This window comes from Castor canadensis, chromosome 16 (assembly GCF_047511655.1).
Source record: "Castor canadensis chromosome 16, mCasCan1.hap1v2, whole genome shotgun sequence".
Lineage (NCBI taxonomy): Eukaryota > Metazoa > Chordata > Mammalia > Rodentia > Castoridae > Castor > Castor canadensis.
Genome location: NC_133401.1, coordinates 74,255,308 through 74,278,346, shown reverse-complemented (window position 1 = coordinate 74,278,346; position 23,039 = coordinate 74,255,308). Strand labels below are relative to the sequence as shown.

The window sequence follows — 23,039 nt, the reverse complement described above, 5'->3', positions numbered from 1 at the left end:
ATCTTAATTCTTGTTGTCAGCACAGGTATGCGTAGAGTTTGTTGCCTTTTCATTCATTTATCACCAAATATTTCTTGTGCCATATACCTGTCTGGGTGCTTGTAATGGAGGTCTTATCCTCTTGGAAAGGTCAAGTGGAAGTAGTAATCAAGAAACCACAGGTGGTCACCTGGTTACCAACATTTCTAGAGCTTCAGAAGAAAGGGACCTTCTATGAACTTGTGTGTAACTACCTACCAAAACATATTTTAAGAGTGCTATGAGCTGGGCATAGTGGCACATGCCTGTTATCCTTGGAGGCTGAGGTGGGAAGATCACTTGAGCTCAGGAGTTCCAGACCAGCCTAAGCAACACACCAAGAATTTATATCTCAAAAAAATAATAATTAAAAAAGTGTTTCTTCAAAAGAAAAGTTTACAAGACTTTCTCATAGATGAGATTGAAAATTAATTCAGTTTGATTTCCGTTATGTTCTGGATTTTAAGTAATTCCTGATAAGTTTCTTCCAAGAAAACCAATACCTTAGGATTGCGTTGATGGTTACAGTGTTTTAATAAACTATTGTGCTGCACATGAAACCAGCTCAAGAAATAAAATTTCTGTTTAAAGACAGGCTTTCCAACCCAATGTAAAGTTCATTTTACATTAAAATGTGGAACAGCAGGATTGGAGTATAACTAATATGCAAGATAAATATTTCAAGTTCTGTGCAATGATTTTTTCAAAGCTGAATTGTTTTTAAGCTTTTACACTTTAAAGTATAAATCCATGATGGAACTTGCTTTTCATTAATAGATTAGTACGTGTAATTAATACACAACTCCTGTTATTTTCTCCTCTTCCTTGCCTGCCATCATAAAAGTGAACATCTGGTTTGACCTAGCTTCTGAGATCCTTCAGTTCCCTTTTTCCTTTTTTTGTAACTATTCTTAAGATTAGTTTTTAAACTTTATTGGATTGTAATGTCTAATGTTACAGGTAACTGGATGAGTTGTTTAACAATTTAGGTGCTGTCTTTTTTGTGTGTAAGATAGTGTTAACTAGTAGTTAGCACATGGCGATATAATACAGACATAGTATCACACAGTATCAATTATTGTGGACTTCCTGCCATGAAATATTAAAAGACCCCTTTCATGGTCTGAAAAAGTTTTAGTGGAACAGTCAGAGAAGAATTAAGTAGGAAGGTCAGATGAGAAGATGTAACTTTCTTCCTCCATGATACCAAGATTGCTTTGAACAAAGAGAATTAATAAATACTAACATGCTTCCTTAACTTGGCAAAAAAAACATAGAGTGGTTTTTCTTCTTTAGTGCAAACAGTAGATTGACTCATGAAATATAAGTAGCAATTAAAAACAGTTTGAATGAAATCTGGGATATTTCTTGACAAAATTTATCTTAATGTTCTCCAAAAAGCAACTAAACATGGATTGATAATTATTTTTAATGTCACCTTCTATTTGAAATAGTATAAACCAGTTTTGCAGGTCACCGTCCAGTCTGTACATAAATTTAGTTACCCCATCTCTTTTTTAATATTTTAATATATTTTAAGTTGAATTCTGCTGTGAAAGGAAATTCCATATTAAGTCTTTAGTATACCTACACAGGAGAAAAATGTAAGAGTCTGTCATATTGAGATTGCTGTTCGGTGTGTCATTTGGGTGTCATTTACCAGATGTGCCCATATTTATAATGGCAGCACCACACAAACCATAAAGCTCAGGAGGTATGCACTGTACCACACTTGTCACGTAAATATCTTCTCTGAGAAAATGCTCAGGTTTTTTTTTCTGTGTATTGCTACATCCTTATTGTTAGCATCTTCAAAAGTATATCTGGTAAAATCATCTTAAATTTAAAAACAGGATGTGTGACCTAATCTCTGTTCATCAAGATTTTCTTGAGACTATTTTGATAAATGTCCTATTGTAGTGATGTTCTTTTGAAACCTGTACTTAAGTGATATTTTGGTGGCTTATATATATATATATAAGACACGTCTTAAGTAAGCATTTTAAGAAATGTATAGTAATTAAATCATTCAGAAAGTAAGTCAGAAATGGAATGCCTAAAACCATTCCTTTTTTTTTTTTTCATATAAATTCAAATTTCTTAGTTGTCATCTTTGCCCCTTTGTTGTTTAGAAATTTAGGTCATGATTAACATACTGTTATATAAAATATTACTAGTATAGTAAATGAGGTTGAAGAGAAAGTATACCATAATCAATGCAACTAAAAAGATTTTATCACATGACTTAGAGTCTGTTTTGAATTCTTAAATTAAAATTTTTAAAGGACTGCCAGTAGCTGACATCCTAGCTACTCAGAAGGCAGAAATCAGGAGGATCATGGTTCAAAGCCAGCCTAGGCAAATAGTTCTCGAGACTATCTCAAAAAAAAAAAAAAACCATTACAAAAAAGGCTGGTGGAGTGGCTCAAGGTGTAGGTCCTGAGTTCAAGACCCAGTACCGAAAAAAAAAAATTTAAGGACTAAGTTATATTGGATCCACAATTTTTATCATATTTGAACCTGTTTTGTTCTTAGTCATTGCTTTTACAAGGCTATGACTTTGTTATATCCACCAACCTATATTAGAATTTGGGTGAAGGTTTTCTCTTGTTCTAAGCCAAGTTTACTAAACATTAATTTTTTCTGGTTTTCTTGTTCTGGTGGTACTAAAGCTTGAACTTGGGGCCTCATGCTTGTTAGACTGGTGCTCTACAACTTGAGTCACACCTCCAGTCCTAAAAATTAATTTTCCTAGTATATTTTCACTGATTATTAAAAATAATACATGCTCATTTTAGAAGTGTGAAGGACATTTAGGTACATAATTTAATAACTTCGAATGTTCTTTTTAAAATACATTTACTTTCTTTTTTGTTTTTGGCCTCAAACTCTTGATCTTCCTGCTTTAGCCTCCCAAGTGCTAGGCTCACAGGTGTGAACCACCAGGCCCAGCCTTCAAAGATCCATTTTCTGAATATTTAGTCAATATTTTTATTTAAGCATGTATTCTGTGGTAAATAAAGATTTTTTTCTCTTTTTGTAAACTGCTTTTTACCCAAGAACACTCAGCCATTTCTTTGTGATAACGTACTCTGTTGCAGACATTTTCATTACATTATAACCTTAAAATGTGTGGCTATAGTGTAAATTATTTAAATCAGACTCTTAATTTTCTGGATATTAGGAATTTTTTCCTAATTTTTCCCTATTCTGAGCAAAGTAGCACATCATCACATTTCAGATCTTTCAGGTTTGTAAGAAGAAAATAGTATTTCATTTTATTTTGCATTTGTTTGGTAAATGAGCTAGGATACTTCATATTTTAATAAGCTGGGTATGACTTGTCTATTCATGTTCTTTGTCCATTTTTTCTGTTGGAGGTATTCAATCTCATTGATTACTTAAAAGTTCTTACAGATTATGGATAATTCATAATTTTTCACAATGTCATTTTAATTTAGCATATATTAGAATTCTTCATGTATAAGTTTTTCTTAATACAATATAGATTAAATTCTTAAAGAAAATTTGCATTTGTAGTTTAAGCACTGTCTAGCCCTATTTTTCTTGTTCACAGTATTGCTTTGGAAAATGCATATTCCCAGCTGGTGATTGTAAATAACCTCCTTGCTGCCCTGAAAAGGCAGATGGAAATGGTTCATTTGTAATGACAGCTCTCATGTGGGAGTCTTGAAGAATATAGCTCTTGTGAAAATTAGCAGTCTTCCACATGCAGCAATTTTTGATAGACTTTTAATTTCCTTAGATAGATGTTATCTGGGAAAACGCTTTGCATAGAAAATTTCTGTTGAATTTAAAGCATTGGGATGAATGTCTTACAAACAAGTATGGATTATCCCTCCTAAGAGAAACTTTTCTTCAGTTAAATGGAGGTTTATAAATTTTTGAGACAGCTTTCAAAGATCACCTTATGAAAAAGTACTAGGATAAGCAGAATATGTGGCACTTTAAGAGTTAGAGAAACAAGTCAAATCCATGTCAAATAGAGGTGGCTTCTGTTTGCTGATATTCCTAAATTAGTCATGTTGAAATCAAACTCCTTGAAGTGTGGGTAGAGAGGAATGATACTCGCTGTGGATAAGTTAAAAATGCCATGGAATCTTAGTTTAGGAGGTAGGTGATGAAACAGCACAGTAACCAATGTAGGTATTTATCTGAAATACTCAATTCAGGAAAAGTAAAAAGAAACAATTTTTACCCAGTTTTAACTTGTGATCTGTGGTACTCGGCTTTTATCTGTGACAGAATTTTCTTTATAGCTTAGACAAGTTAAGATTTAAAAATCATTGCTTGTTTTATACAGTAAATTACCTGTTAATGATTATTCACTGTCTGGATGAAGCAAATTAAAGTTATCCCCAAATTTCAAATCTCTTAATGTTATAGCCATTGATTAACTGTCATTCTCTTACCCAACAGTATATTTTGATCCATATTTTTAACATGAAGGAACATTATAGAAAACAAACTTAGGAATATTAAGCATGAAGCATTCATTTCCCTGTTAATTTTTATTAATATATGTGTCATTTATATAGTTTACACATCTAGCTCACTGACGTTCTGTGCTCCTTATCACAATTTATGTGATGTCTCCCTTTAAGGAAAAGAAAACCAAGTCACTGTGTTACCACTCTTAGAATTAACTTCAAAATAGACATGTATGCTGTCGTATGGCAGGAGTGGAGAACCTGTGCTTGGCAGTAGTTCTCTGGTGAGTGAGGATATATATGTGAGCGTGTGCATCTGCCATGTGAAGGAGTGAAGAATTAGTTATACCTGCTGATAGGTCACTACAAAGAATGTGCATTAAAAAGAAACACTAAGTACACATGTATCAGAAACTGATTTGTTCCTTTTATTACAGCTGGCCATTTATTAAGAAGAGGAGATGGTTCTTGTTTAATTAACCCAGTTGAGTGTAGCAGATGGGGCAGAATGTCTTGCAGCAATAAGACAATTCAGAAATAGCACCAGATGTTGGAAGCTGTCTCTGGTGGTGTTTGAGTGCAGTCCAGATGTTCCAGTCCCACCTGGCTAGTTTCTGAGCACTACAGGCTAAGCAGCTGTGATGTAACCTATATAATGTTCACATAACACTAAAAGCACCATAACTGAACTGCTGTTCTATACTTCTAAGGTTTCAACTTTAAGAGGTGAGATTATTAAGGACAGACAAAAATAATGGCAACTATTTTAAGTTTTAGATCTTTGGCTACTTCACTCATAATTGACTAGGAGAAAGCAGAATACTAAAACTTGAAATTTTGTTCAAATTGTTGATGAAAGTAAATGTCTTACAGATGCAGTGTTTGCAAGTAAAAATTGATAAGAGATGTGATGATACATGCATGGAGATTGATTTTCAGCCATGATTTGGATCTCATTCCTTTAAAAATACCAGTTTAGAAATAGTAGCAAAAAACAGTTATTTTTCCATGCATTAAAAATCCAAGTATTTATTCTTTCATGGAGTAAACAGTAGGGAGAAAACAGTCCACCAGAATCATTACATTGATTTTTATATAAATCAGCTTCAAATTGTGAGTGTCTTACCTCCCTAGCAATGTTTTACTCAAATTAAGCAGCAGTGGAAGATTCTTATGAAGAGCATAATTGTCTAGGTAAGCTGCATACCCACATTGCACTTGTGATGGTTTGGTGAGGAATAGCGTCAGTCACACATGTAGTGTCATCTGTCTCACAAAATACAGGACTGAGGAGCGTGAATGTCTTTGGTAGCTTCCAGGAAACCTAGGTTAGCCGACCAGTTCTTGGAGGGGCCTGAGCCTCTATTATTGCATATTTGTGTGGTGTGAGATGCTAAAAAGACTTCCTGCAATTGCCTGCACTTGTTCTCTAGTTCTAACAGTGTAACTTTTTCCTCATTCTTAACTTCTAGGAGGATCAGCAGATTTATTTGGGGGATTTGCTGACTTTGGTTCCGCTGCTGCATCAGGCAGTTTCCCTTCCCAAGGTATGGGGTGATCTCATTGGCCAGAAATCTAAGGATGGTAAAAGGGTTATCAAAAGAGCCCTCCAATCAGCTTTTTTCCTTTGTAGTATTTATTATGCATAATTCCTGAACAGTTTATTCACAAGATATCTTATGGGTCAGTGTCTTAAATGTGCCAAACAGTTGCACACTGCTCAGGTTCAGTTAAAGAAAATTGTCCATCTTCATAACTAACTCTTGTTTAGCTTTGGAGGAAGGATGTGAATAAGCATAAAGTTAATCTCATTTTGGCAGAGATTTATGTTTGGTTTACATGATTTTTCAGCAATGAAACTTTACTTTCTAAAAACAGGAATAATTCTATTTGTCATGTTTCTTTATAAGAATAAAATAATGTCTGTAGAACTATATTGACTAAGTTTATTGTTAAGTGTCTGTTTTCCTATAGATTGTGAAGGGGTTGTGATATTTATTTTATAAAATCTGGACAGCTCCAAGTTTGTGAGAGAATAAGTAAAAATTTAGCCATAAAAATCTTAAACAAAGAGGGTATATATGGTGGATATCTTATGTATAAAATATAGAACAGTGTAACTTGTTGAAATTATTCTAAGAAGGGAGGGGAGATGAGGGAGTATGAAGAAGGGGGTGAATCTAATTAGGATATATTATAAACACACATGTAAATATCACAGTGCATCCCCCTATACAACTATTAATAAACAGAAGAAACAGCTTTTTGAATGTGGTTTGGGGTTATTGTGATAGCTTACTTTTGTAAATTCCAAATATTTCCTGGAAACCAAAATTGAGTTTCATTTTAGAAGTTTAATTATGCCATTTTAGAAGTTTAATTATACCATCTAAGGGTTGATACCCTACTTTATTCAAAACAAAGTGAAAGATAAACATTACCATAATTTTACAGACTCCCAGAGTAATTCTCAAAGTTTCTATGTATATAAAGTTGCCTTCTATGCAAATAATTTGAAATGTTAATGTTGCCTTAGTGACACATCTCTTTATCAGTTATGCATGTGATCTGTATAACCTGATCACATTGCACAGAGGGCTGAAACTGTTGCAACAATGATTAATCATTTCTGAACAATGTATGCCCCACTAGAAATCTCCTCCTCCCATGATTAATCATCATAAATACTGAGTTTTCGATGGGGCAAGTTTGCCCCAGTTTCCATTCATATTCTGCTTTATAGATAGAGCAAATGGAAAACCAGCATGAACTTTACATTTATCCAGCACCCTTGCTTAACTGAGTGCAAATTGTCCAGTATAATTGTAAAACTGTTAGTGGAGTCTCTTTTGTAAAGAAGATCAAAGATACGTTTTAGTAGAACCCTGAGGTAGTGAATATTAACCAAGTTCTCTTATTAAACTGTTCGTGGAGTTTGGGGTTTTTAAGTGAGTTATTTTCTTTTTTGAGGGTGCTTATATTTTAATATAGTAATAGAAGAATACAGTTTTTAAAAACTCATGTTACTGTTCTCTTTTGATATTTAGCATAGTGAGATGCAGTTTTCTAGTGGTTGGTTACCTTTTAGACTAGACAGAATGTATTTCCAAGTTGCAAATGAACGTGGAGTGCAAAGAAATGGCGTTAATTAACCTGAAAATACATACTGTCGCTTTCAGATGAGTTTTTATGTAGCTTTTTCTTCACTTTTTGCTTTTTCAACTTCCATTCATATTTGTCCATTTGTCCCTTTCTAAAGGAAGTAATTTACTTTTTATTTGCAAATTCACATAGAGCCTAGTTTAATTTTTTTCTTAAATCACTTACCTTTATAATCATTGTGCTCCAAATGGTTAATATTATGGATGCAGACTTTACAGAAGCTTGACTTTAATGTTTATTGGTACACCTAAAGAAAAGAAAGTACAGGTCCTCAACGGTCACCTGGACTTTACAGTTAATCCAAAGTAATAACAAACTCCAGATGACTATATATTAAATTATTTCATCCTCACAATGTAGGTTTTTAAAGTGAGGCACAGAGAAGTCATTTGCTCAGGGTCGCATAGCTAGTAAAGTATAAAATCCGTGCTCTTAACCACTACAGGCTATCCGTTTACTTGTTAGCCATTTTTATATTGCAGATATCCAATCTCAAACTTATAATTATGCTTTGAAGTGTAGTGATAGGGTTTTGCATGTCTCTGTTTTGTTTTTTAACATTAGCATGATGTGTTAATCAGGTTTTCCATTGGTATGACAATATACCTGAGAAAATAAACTTAAAATTAGAATAGTTTTATTTGGGCTCATGGTTTCTAGCCCATGATTGACCAGTTCCATTGTTTTGGGCCCAAGGTGAGGTAGAACATCATGGCTAGGTGCCTATGGGAGAATAAAGCTGCTTACTCCACGGTGCCAGGAAGCAGAGAAGAGACAGAAAGGAGTGAGGGACAAGATGCATCCTTCAAAGGCATGCACTGGGTGACCTACATCCAACAACCAGGCCTCACCTCCTAATAAGCGTTCTGTATAAACTCATTATTGGATTAACTCCTTGATAAAATTAGCACACTTAGACTAAGGTAGAATGAAGAAAAATAGAGGAGATAAACCAATTGGGGTTATAGTACATACATACGTGGAAATATCACAAGGAAACTCCCTGTGTAGCTACCTTCATCACAGGCAAGCAAAAAATGTATTTTTTTCTTCTATAAAATTGGAGAACAGGAAGGTGAACAGGTCCTGCAAGGTGGGGGGGTGGGGGATTGTAACCAAGGGGGAGGGGGAGGAGGGGAAAGAGGATAGGAGGGTAAAAATGATACAAATAGTGAGTATGCATGTATGTAAATGCAGAAATAATACCTGTTGAAACTATTCCAGGAATGGGAGGAGGGGGGGGGATAAAGGAGAGCAGGGGAGGGGGTGAATTCAAGTATTTTTGATATATTGTAAGAACTTGTTAACACCACAGTGTTCCCCCCACCCAGCAAAACAACAAAAAATAAATTTCTAAAAAAAAAGTTAGCAACCTTATGATATAGTCATCTCTGAATAGTGCCACCAGTTAGGGACCAAGCCTTCAGCACATGAGCCTCCCGAAAATATTTCAGGTTCAGACCGTTGCACACGATCTTCCTTCCCTCCTTTTTTATTTAAATAAATTGAACAATCTGTTGAAACAAGCAGTGTACTAAAGGTTGCATCAGAGCTTCTCAGTGGACACACAGCTGAATGAATGAGACCCTCTTACAGAAATGTATTAATTACTGCCCTTAGTTTATTAGGCTTTTTTCCCCTCCATGCTTTTCTGTTTTGTTTTTAATCAATTTAATCTTATGAATTTGGGGTTTAAAAATTACATAAGTATAAATTGTAGTTTGCTTTTTCCTTGAACCTTCTCCTCACATGAGGATTCTGGAGTTCCCAGCAAAAAGCTTAACCAGTTTAGAATTTCCTTCTTATTTTGAGTCCTAGACTAGGTCATGTTTGTTTAGCTGGAAGCAAATATATTATGCAAACTTGGTTGAAGGGAAGTTTTGATGGTAATTTCTATGTTACCTTTAGACCTGCCAAGAGATGAATTTTATTTTCTATGTGGAACTCTGGTTTTTTCCTTTACCACCTTGTTAACACTTGTGTAATATTCATGAGAGTGATAATGTGCAGATGGAACTGGTACCTGCAGGTGTTAATCTGGATGGACTCCATTGAACTCTAATTAGTTTCCGTTCATAGACTATTTTTCTGTGCATTTCAGAAAGTTTCTTACCCTTACAGTTCTTTCTGTCTTAGTAACAGCAACGAGTGGGAATGGAGACTTTGGTGACTGGAGTGCCTTCAACCAAGCCCCATGTGGCCCTGTTGCTTCTGGAAGCGAGTTCTTTGGTAGTGCCCCACAGCCAGCAGTAGATCTTGTTGGTGGCTCACAACAAGCGTTAGGCGCACCTCCATCTGCCTCAAATTCTTCTGACCTGTTTGATCTTATGGGCTCATCCCAAGCAACCATGACATCTTCCCAGAGTATGAATTTCTCTTTGATGAGCACTAATACTGTAGGACTTGGTTTGCCCATGTCAAGATCACAGGTAAGTTGTAATTTTCCTTGGAAATTGTGACTTGTAATCTTGTAATCTAATCTAGTTGATAGGTTAGTGTAAGACATAAAAATAAGCAAGCCTTTCCTATGTGCACATATCTGTGTGTACATACCTATACGTGTATAGCAACATGTTGCTTAACGGCAGATATGGTCTGAGAAAAGCACCATTAGTCATTTTCATTTATTGAATTATAATAAATTGGTATTTAATAGTGTTTAAATTTGTTTTAAGGAAAAGGAATAGATGTATTTCATACATGGCATGCATTCACTCAGTAAAATTTCTGGTCATGTTTTTATAAGAGTATCACTCCTTGGTTATAAACAATCACCACTAATGTAGAAAATTGTTCTCTCAGGTGGTGAATGTTTACCCTGTGCTGGACCTCTGCTCTATATTACAGAAACACAGGCTTTCCCCAACTTTTATTTTCCTAAAAGAAAACAACTTCAGTGAGAGTTTTTGCATTTACTTTTTAATAGTTAAATCCAATTATATGCTTCTAGCTTACAATTTGAACAAACACGGCTTGTAAAATATCTGAGCTAGTTTTGACTCACACTTTTGAGAATATTTATTTATGGTGCTGATTACTCATTTTGTTAGATTCTTGTGTCTTGGGTATTAGAATGAAGAAAGAGAAGAAAGAAGCAGAAAGGTGACTGCTGTGTATAGCAGAAATTAGACTAACATGATCTAAGCATGAAATCAGTCTGCTCTATTTGCAGTCATAATTGAAACTGTGTTAAAGTTCTTTGCATTGGCGCATTTTAAATGATTCTTTTGTTCCTACTCCTTTCTCTTTTTTTCTATCATTTTCATAGTTGTCCTTAGTAACCAGCAGGCACATCTGCTTTTTTCTCTTGAATTTCTCCTGAATTAATCCACATTCCACCAGTATTGCTCACTTTAGACAGTGTAAGTGTGCTCAGAGTAGGGAAATGTCAGGATATGTGAAACATAATTTAGTATTTGATGGTTTTGCCTTTTATAGCATGAGAAGTCACATATTGAGTTGTGTATTTCCTTAATGCCATGCTAACCTGAAGTTGGTGATTCCTGGGTATTTGTCAGGGATGATGGCTTCTAGACTTTGGGTTGCAGGAGAATAATTGTTAGTGTAGATATGTTGGGGTTTTCAACCCCAAACCCAGTTGGTACTTCAGAGGGACCTGTTTAGGTAACTAATGATGCAGAGTATTGAAGACAGCATAGAACATTTGTGATTCTTTTTGGCTGATAATCTTTGTAGAACAGATGCTTAATTTTTAGAGCATTTTTTTATTTTCCAGCCTTTGCAAAATGTTAGCACAGTGCTGCAGAAGCCTAATCCTCTCTATAATCAGAATACAGATATGGTCCAGAAATCCGTCAGCAAAACCCTGCCCACTACTTGGTCTGACCCCAGTGTAAACATCAGCCTAGACAACTTACTGCCTGGTATGCAGCCATCCAAACCCCAGCAGCCATCACTTAACACAATGATTCAACAGCAGAGTAAGTTACTCAACATACTCCACTTCTTTATGTATTTCTAGTCTTTTGCCCTGGTACCAGGACTACTTCAAGCATTAAAATAAAAATTCGTAACATAAACTATAGGGAAGTGAAGACAGCTTAAGATACTTTTTCACTTGAGATCACTCTTAGAGCATTGACTGACTTTGTATTTTGCATTTGATACAACATTTATTGTATTGTGGTGAGTTTGGGGGGTTGTAATCTCTAAACTAAAAATATTTGTAGCTGGGCATGGTAGTGCACTTCCACAGTCTCAGCACTCTGGAGGCAGAGGCAGAAGGACCAAAAGTTCAAGGCCAGCCAGACCTATAGAGAGAGACCCTAAGTTCCATCCCCAGCAGCTCTCTCCCCATCACCCTACTCAAAATTTGCCTTACAGTTGTTTTGTAAACAGTGATGAAGAAACAACAGTTATCTAAATTACCCAGTGTAGACATAGTCTCCATATTTCTTTTCATTTTTCTAAACGTGTTTCTGATGCTTGGAGTCATCCTGTCTACAGTAACTTATTTCTTGCTGCTCTCATTCAACAATTAATTCTGATGGTTTTTCCTGTGTTCAACATTCTTAGGAGGAAAAACTAATAGTTAGATTTTTATAGTTACCATCATATCAATGTGCAGTTCCTCTTGTTGATTATTTAAGTTATTTTCAGTTTTCTGTTGCTGTAAATAACTATGATTTTATGCTTCTGATTTTTCCTTAACCTATTCTGAAAATAGAGTAACTCAAAGGATGTGAACTACTTTTAAGACTTCTGATAGCTGCTGGCTTTTGACTATTTGTTAGGTAGAATTCAACAATAGGTTTTGCAGCAGTGTTTTCGGGTCACTCTTATTTTTCCCACTTATTATTCCTGTATCTCTGGGAAACCAGGGCCAACAGCCACTGATTTGTTAAGAGTAACAAATGCAGATTAATTGAGTTTTATAAACTCACTGTGAATGAAATTTATTGGGGCTAGAAGTATTGATGCTCAAGAAAATGTATATTATTTTGCTGCTCTGTGAATTTTAAGAGTTTAGTTGTAAAGGGTTTTTTCGTCTTTTTTTCTTGTAGATATGCAACAGCCTCTGAATGTGATGACTCAAAGTTTTGGAGCTGTGAACCTCAGTTCTCCTTCCAACATGCTTCCTGTCCGGCCACAAACTAACCCTTTGGTGGGAGGACCCGTGCCCATGAGTGTGCCCCACATGATGACTGGCCCTCTGGGAAATGCTCCAATGGTGAAGCAGAGCATGATGGGGATGAACATGAGTGTGGGGGTGCCAGCGGCCGGGATGGGCTTGGCAGGCACGGTGGGAATGGGGATGCCCGGCATAGCCATGACTTCTGGAGCTGTGCAACCTAAGCAAGACGCCTTTGCAAATTTCGCCAACTTCAGTAAATAAAAACTGTCAAGAAGCAGATTGAATGAAGAATTTTTAGCTGTGCAGATAGGTGATGTTGGGATGGAAAATGCTAATCAATTCCCTTTTCTTTTATCAGTTAATGAAATAAACCTACATAAAGAACCAAAAAGGCTGTTTTATAAAAATGAAATACCTGGTATTTCAAAAGGCCACACACGAGCACTTCAGTAAGGCCGTCACAATCGTTTTACCAGTGAAGACAGACCACAGATGGGTTTTGAGACCACTGAAAGCCTTTATAAATTGAAGAGGCCATTTAATACCATAATTTGTGGCAAGACTGGAATAGGGCTGAGTAAATGTGCTTGAATCTCTAATTTTGTACTTTTCTTTTCCTGAGGAACTTGATTTTTCTGTCCTTGAATCGCCTTGTCATAATTGGGTCTGTTCCTTTTACTACCACTCCTGAGTCCATATATATGGAAAATCATTAAAGTTGGATGATCAGTTTTTTATAAAAATATATATATTTTTGTCCAAAAAAAGGCATACATATGTGATTATGGCTAAATCAAAGGTAACTGGAATGTATATACTTTTGCTAATGTTCCAGCTGTTACACTATCCAAATTTTTATTGTAACAAAACCTCTTTAGCAATTGGTGATAGCTGAGGGACTTTTTCCATGTGTTCTGCTTGTAATTATCCTGTGCAGAACTAGGAAAAATATTTTTTTTTAGGACTGCTCTGTGGTTTCCTTTAAAAGAAGAAGAAGGAAAAAAAAAAAACCCCAGTATTTTTTGTTTGTTTTTAGCAGTCATTATTTACAATTCACAGTGATTAACTTGGCAAGGCTTCCTTCCGTGTTTATCCCTGTAGCCATCATTTAAGTCAGGAATAGTCAAAAGAGAAAAATATTTATTTTTGCCTTTTTTGTTGCCTTCAAAAAATTGGAAAGGTAAAAATCCATTAAAACCTTAAGTTAAATATAAATGTTAAAATTCAGCAGCATTCACTTTTAGACTTTATACAGTATTTGTTTTGTTTGGTTTTGAGTGTGTATAATAATATGACATTAGCAATACGGTTCCAATAGAGAGGAGTTAAATATATATTATTCAAGGAGACCTGTAGCAGTCAAAGATTTTATTGATTTAATGACAAATAAAGGAAATTAATTAAAATGTTTTTGTTTTCCTGCTGTAATTCTGCATTAAGCTCACATGAAAATCATGACTCTAGAGTTTGGAATGCAAAATTAATTGTTTCAACCTCAAGCTGGGAATAATTTTTTAAAATAAGTACTATAATATAGGTATCAAATTATTACCTCCCCACTTTATGTTGAAAAATTTTTTTATTAAATTGATAAAAACTTTGTTTCAATTGTATTCATGATGTTCTGTTATATATGACATTAAAATGTTGGTTGAAATCAGTGTTGAACTGCTTTTTCTTTCATTCCCTTAGACATTTGAGACCATTTGGGGAAAAAATAATTATAATTTGGGCAAAGTAATTTTTATAAATAATTTAAAATTATTTAATGACTTCCATTCTTTCCTATCAGACTCTACTGTTAGGAATTAAAAATGAAGCAGCAAAGATACCCTGACCTGCTCCGTTCTCACTAATGTTCTATCTACAACATTTCTAATTAGGCAGAAATTCATGTACTTCAGCTGAGTGGTAATGAAAAGTGATTCATTTGCTGAATAAGAGATGAGAGAGTGTAATTAGCTGACTGCGGTTTTTAATCTTTCAACAATGCAGTGTGTTTAAACTCGTTTCAGAGAATGGGCGCTTTCGAGTGCTGTTCCTTCAGAGTGGTCAAGCCAGCCTCTGGTGGCATCACCACAGAGTGTCTTCACTTAGGTTTCTACCCTGCAAGCTCACATATGTTTTTAAAAAATTGAGAAGTGTATCTTTGCCTTCTCAAATACATACGGTTCTTAAGTAAATATTTTATACCTGAACATTTATGCTTAATTTTTTTCTAATAAAATTTCTCTCTTAAAACATTTTCTACACATTCCCCCTTCCTACATTATATTTCTGAGGACATGGGTCCCCCATTCTCACATTTGAACTGTGCTGTATAGTTTGCTGTCTTAACAGTATTTTTTGTTTTAGAGCCCACAAACAAGAAGAGCTAAGAGCTGCCTCATGGAGGGCCTCTCCAGTTTTTTGTTTGTTTGGTTTCAGTTATTTCATTTCTTGAGACAGGATCTTGCTGTGTGTCCCAGGCAGGACTGGAACTGATCTCCTGGCTTCGGCCTCCGAGCATTGGGATTACAGGGATGTGCCACCACACAGGCGGGGCCTGTCCAGCTTTTGTCTCTGCAGGGGTTACTTACTAAGTGATACTTCAAAAACAAGCACAAAGACCCCAAAATTATTCGAATTTGGCAAGAAAATAGTCTTCCTTTATCTTTAGGGCTCCCTTTTGCCCATCCTATACACCTCTTTCCCTTTTCAAACAGCTTTTCTAGTTTTTGTTCTGCCTCATTTTGAAGGGGAAAGGAACTGCTCAAACAGTTCAGACATGGCAGGTCCACACAGCTACTCCAGATTCGTTTTTGTTTCCCTCTGTATTTGTGTTTACAGAATTCTCAGCTACCTTCAAGAACCATGAAATGTACAGTCGCTAATAATAAATGTGGTTACTTACATTTGGAGAGAAGGGTTAGTACTTTTTCCTCAAATGTTTATGAAACAGTTTTCTTAGAGAACTTTATCTCATCTCATTCTGAAAATCAACCAGCACAAGCTAACGTTCTAGCTAAGCTCTTAGGAAATAAGGCAAATTGTGACAAAGGTATGCATTAATTTTCTGGACAGTATCCTCTCCCAAATTAAAGACACTATAAAATTTGTTGGAAAAATATTACATTTACACTTGAGTCCAAGCCATTCTGAACGTGGCGGGAACCCACAGTTCGGTTACCTTTCCCACTCTGCTTTCTCCTCTTGAGGGTCAGGATCGGAGTCTGTGTCATTTGAGTGGTGTGTGAGAGAATTCACTGCCCGTGGGAGTCTACACTTTCATACCCCGCACTGAGTTGGTTTCTGTAACTACCACCTCCTCTGCCAGTTCCATAATAAACTAGTTTTGTATTTCAGCTCTCCTAAGTAACAGCATTGCATTGCAGAAAACACGTTTCAGCCACTGCTGTCTGTGTGTGCTCAGTCGATTACTTGGTATCTCTGGGCCCTGTTAACATTTCTTCTAAAATGAACCAAACAAAACAAAAACACACACGCTTCCTGTTGTTTCCATCTTAGAATTAACTTGTCTCGTGCTGTCACTTTGAAGTCTGTTTCACCCAGACGAACCTTTTTGGGAAGAGGTTCTTCGTTGGTCATCTTGAGTCCTCTCCTGATGGAGGCCTCGCCGCAACCCCTGCGCTCCCCCGAGATGTAAGCATTTTGAATCTTCTTTGAAAAGAGAGTAAAATGGGTCAAAACTAGGGCCTGGTGACTTTGAATACTTGATGTTCTCTGGCACACACCTTGCCGAAGGGTGCTGCTATAGAAGTAGAACATCCGTGGTCACAGTTGTCCTTACCATGGATAAATTTAATACCAGCCATGGGATGCCAGCTTCCATGCACTCCACAAAATGGGTCTGCTCTGTGCTGAGTGCCTTAAATACGTCGATTCGCCTCGTTCTCGTGGCCTGTAAGACAATTGCCTTCTGGTCACAGAGAACAGAGAAGCTGAAAGAAGTACTAAAAATTGTTGGGTAGGGTCTCCAAAACAGGGACTGTCGTTTTTTAGTGACTGATCAGGGCAGGATCAGTGGTCTAGAAGGTTTGACAGGTTTTTACCACAGAAAGAAAGAATTCTAGGCAGAACTACTCATCTGAGCACTAGTGCATAGAGTAGGCACAAAGTTTATTTTTGTTGATGAGTGAAGCATTGAAGGTCTGATATTTTGGGTATGACAATCTAAAATCAATTTTAACTTTTTTTTCCTTTGGCTGTACCGGGGTTTGAACTCAGGGCCTTGTGCTTGCTAGGCAGGTGCTCTACCACTTGAGCCACACCCCCAGTCCTCTTTTGCTGTGGTTGTTTTTGTTTATGCCCAGGCCAGCCTGACTGCTATCCTATTTAGACTTCCTGCAAAGCTGGGATAACAGTTGCGTGTCACCACACTCAGCTTTTTGTTGTTTTTGCAGTACTGGGTTTGAACTCATGGCCTACACTTTGAACCACCCCCCAGCCCTTTTTTGTGATGCGTTTTTTGTTTTGTTTTATTTTGTTTTTCTTTTTTTTGAGATAGGGTCTTACCACCTATTTGTCAAGGTCTGACTTCGAACCTCTATCCCTCTGATCTCTGCCTTCTGAGTACCTGTGATGACAGGTGTGAGCCACCGGGCCTGGCCACGCCCAGCTTTTTAATGAATTGATTGGGGGTCTTGCTAACTTGTTGCCCAGGCCAACTTCAAACCACAGTCCTCCCACTATCTGCTCCCGAGTAGCTGAGATTACAGCAATGAGCCACTGTACCTGCCCCAAACTTTTTAAATACGACTAAAATACACCCTAGTGGTCTAGGTTTCAGTATTCATGTTTTTTCATGTTTTTCTCACTTCTTTTAGCCATCAAAAATTAAAACAATACTAAGACAGGCATGGTAATTCTAGTGACGTAAAAAGCCCAAATCTTCCCAATTAGGAAATGAGACTGCAATACTGTATGGGCTCCCAAGTCAGGACCACTACCCAAATTTTCTTTGATGTGTTCAATCATTTTTGTGACCTCCCCACTGTCTGCACTATTTCAAGTTGTGCACCACAGTAATTGTGCCAGGAATGACCATCAGATCGCCACAGGGAATTGTGGACAAGAGTCACATGATACAAGAGGAGCCTCAAGATGCTGTCATGAACGGTCAGAAGTGACAGAACTGAGGTAAGTGGGGAAGACCTCTGAGCAGGGAGGTTTTGCAGAGCTCTGAAGACAGAGAAGGGGGCAGTGATGTTAGTGAGAGGAAGGGACAGAAGGGTCAGTCATGGAGAATACTCAGGTGAAGACGCCAAGGGGGGTGAACTGCAGGTGGGAGCAGATGCAGCCCTAGGCCCACCTGAGAGGATTGATGGGGAGACAGCTTAAGACATGAAATAATTGCTTAGGATGCTAATTACCTCACTTTCCTCTGAAGTTCCTTGGAACTGTCCCAACCCAACAAGGAGTATTCTGAAGGCCTTGCCTGCTTTCCTTGTCAGGCTTGTCAGAAGGGCTCACTTTACTTGAACTTGAGGAAATTTGAGTGGAAGATTGTATGGCAGTCCTTTAATACTGTCAGACATCAAATGCACTAAAACTTTATATTTGAAAGGCATGAATTATTTGTATAAGGGGCCACTTATAAAGTGCATTGGGTGTTTTAAATAATAGTCATTTAAATTTGTCTATTACAGTTTGCAGAGTGAATTCATACTCATTTCTTCCCTGATGTGCACAACAGCTGTACGTTGTGAAGGTAAGACCATTAATACCACCTTGGTATGGATGAGGAAACAGCCCATGAAAGATGCAGGTAGGAGGGGAAGCCTCACCTCCTAGGACAGGTCCTTGAATTCAAATTCGATTTCATTGCACTTGCCCTCCTCTCCCTTCTATTAATATTTCAGAGCTTGGAACTTGGAGACTGAACACTCACAAAGATAAATTGTCAGCTCGTCCTTGCGTAGCCCTGAGCTCTGGCCACTTTATCCCCAAATGCCATGTAATATTCCACCCAGGCAGCCAGTAAGTGATTGTCAACTAATGTGGTTTGAAGCACTGAAATGTTTCTGTAATCTATTTGCATTTTCTAAAGGTCAAAAATAGGAGATGAGCCACAGAGCAAATAAAAAACGCATCTCTTCTGGAGGGTAAACCTTGTGTGTGTTTTGTAGAAATGGTGATGTAGCTTAGTGTAAGACATTGGCCAAGTCTCTAAAGCAGAAAACTCCAGGAGACTCAGAATATAGTATAACACAAGTGAGTGAAAGATGAGTCAGAAGAAAGAAAGCTGAAGGTGGAAGTTGCTGGATTGCTCGCCAGTTAAGGACTCCGTTTGAAAAAGTGAGTGCAGTGTTTGCTAAAGCGTATGTTCTTGACTGTTTTTAAATCACTCCTGTGATTCTTGCACTTGAGATGCCCAGCTGCGACTGAAACTAGAATGGAGTTTCTACATGTCAGGTTGTTCTAAAGGGAATGTTTGAATTGACATCTTCAGGGCTTCAAAAAGACATTTAGAAATACTTAGCAATTTGAAAACACTACCTTGACTGTCAGTAGCTGAACGTCCTTATTTTTTGGTGGGGGTGATGGAAAATGAGGTTTCGAGGCATAGGTCACACAAAGAACCATTTTCAAGTCCTCTTCTCTAGGAAAGTAATAAAATTAGATAAAAGAAACATTAAAGTATCTTTATTTTAATTTACTAGGTTTATCAGTGGTGCTCTATAAGCCTAATTCCTATAATAAACTTAGAAAGGATAATATAGTTGAAAAATTTGTCAATTAAGGACATTTCGGGGCTGGTGCAGTGGCTCAAGTGATAGAGGACATGAGACCCTGAGTTCAAGCCCCAATACTGCCGAAAGGAAAGGAAGAAAAAAAACATGTTCTCATACGTACACATGCAGTGTGTATACATGTTTATACACATACAGAATCTGTCTTTATATATAATAAAGGTTACTCTTAAATACTGTCTCTTCACCAAATTTTTTAGATGTCCCAAGAGCTCTCAGATTTGAATGATAAAAAGGGTGCCATAAGGTACCGCTTTAGTAATTAACTAGTTCTTTAATAAGGCCTCAATTACTTTGTTTCTTGATAAGGAAAAAAAAATGTTCCAAGACAGTTACATTCGACATCTGGGAACCTCCTAACAGCTGGCTACCTAATGAATATGCATCTGTTTAAGAGGCTGTAGACCATTAATAAACCAATAGATGGAAAGCAGAACCAATCTTTGTCAGCTTCAAATGAGATTGATTGCAATGTGCTGTGAGTGTCGCTGTCCCATTGAATTGAGTTTGGGAGGTTAACAGTCAACTGTGAGTTACTTATGCCTTTGCCATACTTTTGAACACTTCCCAAACTGGTGGCCATGTTTCCCATGTACAATTTCTTCTTTCCCTAAGTTTCTCATTTGAGATTTACAATGTCTGTGTTTCCAAAATGTCTTCAATTTTGTTCTCCCGAGCTACATGCCTGCCATGACTCTTTGAAACAAAGGTGTTGCTAACCTTGCTGAACAGGACCCTAAGGTAAGAGCCTCTGTCTAACGGTGGCGTAACTATGGCCACACTTCCGCTTTGCTCGGGTGGGCTGTCTTGTGGGGTGTATTCACAGAAGCCCTGTTTCAGGTGATATCCCATGTGAGGGGAGATAAAGAGAGCAGGGCCTGCACTTTCAGAAGGAAGCACGTACCCATCACTGTTTGTTCCTGTCAGCGTAATCAGACATAGTTTGGGAGACCATTCAGGGTAGTCTCAGGAGAAAGACTGGAAACCTAAGTCTTGGAAGTTCTTCTAACTACCTTCTGTATTTTATTTGACTCAACTTTTAAAACTACGGTAAATCACACATTTTGTTTTAAGTGGGTAGCACGGTAAATATGTGTGCATAAATGTGAAACAATATAAAATTTACCTCTGAATCATTTCCAAGTGTACCGGTGGCACTAATGCTTCTTATTGTTGTGCACCATCACTGCCATCCATCTCCAGAATTTTTATCTTCCCAAAATCTGTTCCCATAAACCCTTGGCTTCTCATCCCCCCTTCTCCACTCCTCTCTGCTGGTGGCCTCTACTCTATTTTTGGTCACTGTGCGTTTACTCTGAGTACCTCATGTAAGTGAGTCCTATTTGTCTTTCTATAGCTGGCTTGTGTCACTTAGAATAATACCCTCAAGGTTTGGGATTTCATTCCTCTTTAAAAACGAATACATATTCCATTGTATATATAAACTAAAACTAGAGTTTTGGACTCAAGGGCCAAACTTCTAAGATTCCATATTGCCAGGTGTAGCCGCCCACCCCTTCACACCAAATAAAGAGGCATGGTGAAGTCAGAGAAAGGAGGTTTATTACACGCCTTGGGAAGAGCAGGGTAAGCACTCAGCTCATCTTCAGCCATCTTTGGGGTACAGACATGAGCTATAGGTTTAAATAGACAAAAGAACTGGGGGCAGGGGACAAAGGTATACATAGTTAAACAGTCCAGTCATAGGTGTGGTCTGGTTAGTCTCATGACTGGTGGGGCCAGCAATCTCGGTCAGGCAGGTGGTCTGGTGGGTTCCTGACTGGCAGAGCCTGCAGTCTCAGTCAGGCAGATGGTTTGGTCCAGTTTTGGAAGTTATCACCTGGAGGGAGTAATCTGGTTCCTATTTGAGAAGATTCTTGGGATAATTGTCCTCACTGGGAAGATGGCAGCTCTAGGTGGCTCCAGTTCATTATCATAAAGATATTCTCTGTTTTGTCCTTTTTGGAATCCAAGGTGATTATAAAGTGACTGTAAAGAGAATGGCTTAGAGCAAAGACAGTAAAGCGAATGGCTTAGAGCAAAGACAGATACAAAATGGAGACAGAAATGCCAAGCTTTTCCCGTTTGTAGTTAATTTTTGGGCTCAGGTAAGGAGTCAGTGCTTTTCAGCAAAAGCAACTTGAGCTCCTCTCACAATACCACATTTTGTCCACTCATCTGTCAATGGACATTGCGTTGTTTGCACATTTGGGCTGTCATGAATAATGAGTGTGAGGGTACAGAGATCTATTCAGTTCCCTGATTCCCATTCTTTTAAGTCTACACCCAGAGTGGAGTTGCTGGGTCATACGGTAATTTTATCTTTAATTTGTTTTTATTTTTAGACTGTGTCTTGCCGTGTTGTTGCTCAGGTAGTTCTCAAACTGATGCACTCAAGATGTCCTCCCGCCTCAGTCTCCAAGTAGCTCATACGTTTACTTCTTGAAGAACTATTATTTGGCCTATTTGGGGTTTCTGCTCCCCTTACCTGGATATTGGGCCTTTGACTGGACTCTGTTTTCTTCTTGACCTTTTCAAGGGAAAAGCCCAGTAGGACCTTAGTCTTCATTCTTTTTTCTCATTTCTTGGCTTGCAAATTCACACAAGGGAGTCAGTATAAAGAATGGGAGCCTCAGGATGTAGTTCAGTGGCCGAGCAGTTGCCGCACATGCATGAGACCCTAAATTTAATCCCAGCACTGGAGAAAACAAAAAAGTAATTAAGACCACCCACTCACTCCCCGCAAAAGGACAATATAACAAATGTGGCAGTCTAGCCCAAGCTGAGAAGTATGGTTATCTTTGAAAGAAACTGTGATATCAGATACACATGTAAAATCGTGCGAGCGTCACTTGTGTGGGTGTGTCCTTTGTTAAATGAAAGAAAACATCAGATGACTCCCAACACAGAGATCAGTGGGGATGGAAGATCCATTTCCCTGCCAGGACTAGCACCTCTTTTAATATGTGCATCTTAAAGATGAAAGGCCAAACATCAAAAACTTAAAATGATAGACTGGCTTAGTGACAGCGGGAAGTAGAGCTGCAGGGAAGAACAGGCAGTATCAGTAAATATGACAATATTCCTACCAAAACTGTAGAAAATCCCGTATTTGGCTATGCAGCAATATTCTCTAACCCTGAGCAGGTGGAGAGACATTTACAGGAAGGAATTCCAGTGCCACACTCAGGTAGATGCAAGGGCTTATGTCATTTTTTAATACAAGTGTAAAGAAAACCTAAATGTGCTTTTTTTTTTTTCATGGTAGTGGGCCTGTACCTTGAACTCAGGGCCTACTCCTTGAGCCAGTCCACCAGCCCATTTTTTTGTTACGGGTTTTTTCAAGATAGAGTCTCATGAACTGTTTGCCCGTGCTGGCTTCAAACCTTGATCCTCCTGATCTCTGCCTTCTAAGGAGCGAGGATTACAGGCGTGAGCCACTGGTGCCCAGCCAAAATGTGCTTTTTCAAGACAAAAAAATATTATTTATAAAATTGTGATGCATCTTGTATGTACACCTGCATATCTTAGAAATTAGCAAGTGCATGAATTAAATTAAAT

General features: G+C 37.5%; 1 protein-coding gene across 4 annotated transcripts in view; it reads left to right on the top strand.

Annotated features, from left to right (window-relative positions):
• Window positions 1-14,387, top strand: part of Clint1 (clathrin interactor 1) — a 59,286-nt gene extending 44,899 nt beyond the window's left edge. The window contains exons 9-12 of one of the 4 annotated variants that reach the window (XM_020179215.2): window positions 5,942-6,016; window positions 9,768-10,060; window positions 11,422-11,572; window positions 12,656-14,387. In XM_020179215.2, the coding sequence (XP_020034804.2) occupies window positions 5,942-6,016; window positions 9,768-10,060; window positions 11,422-11,572; window positions 12,656-12,987 (851 nt within the window). In that variant the 3' untranslated portion in view covers window positions 12,988-14,387. Of the gene's footprint in view, window positions 1-5,941; window positions 6,017-9,767; window positions 10,061-11,367; window positions 11,573-12,655 lie in introns of all 4 variants that reach the window. The other 3 variants (XM_020179214.2, XM_074057646.1, XM_020179216.2) reach the window with 3 other exon arrangements.
• Window positions 14,388-23,039: the final 8,652 nt, after the last annotated feature.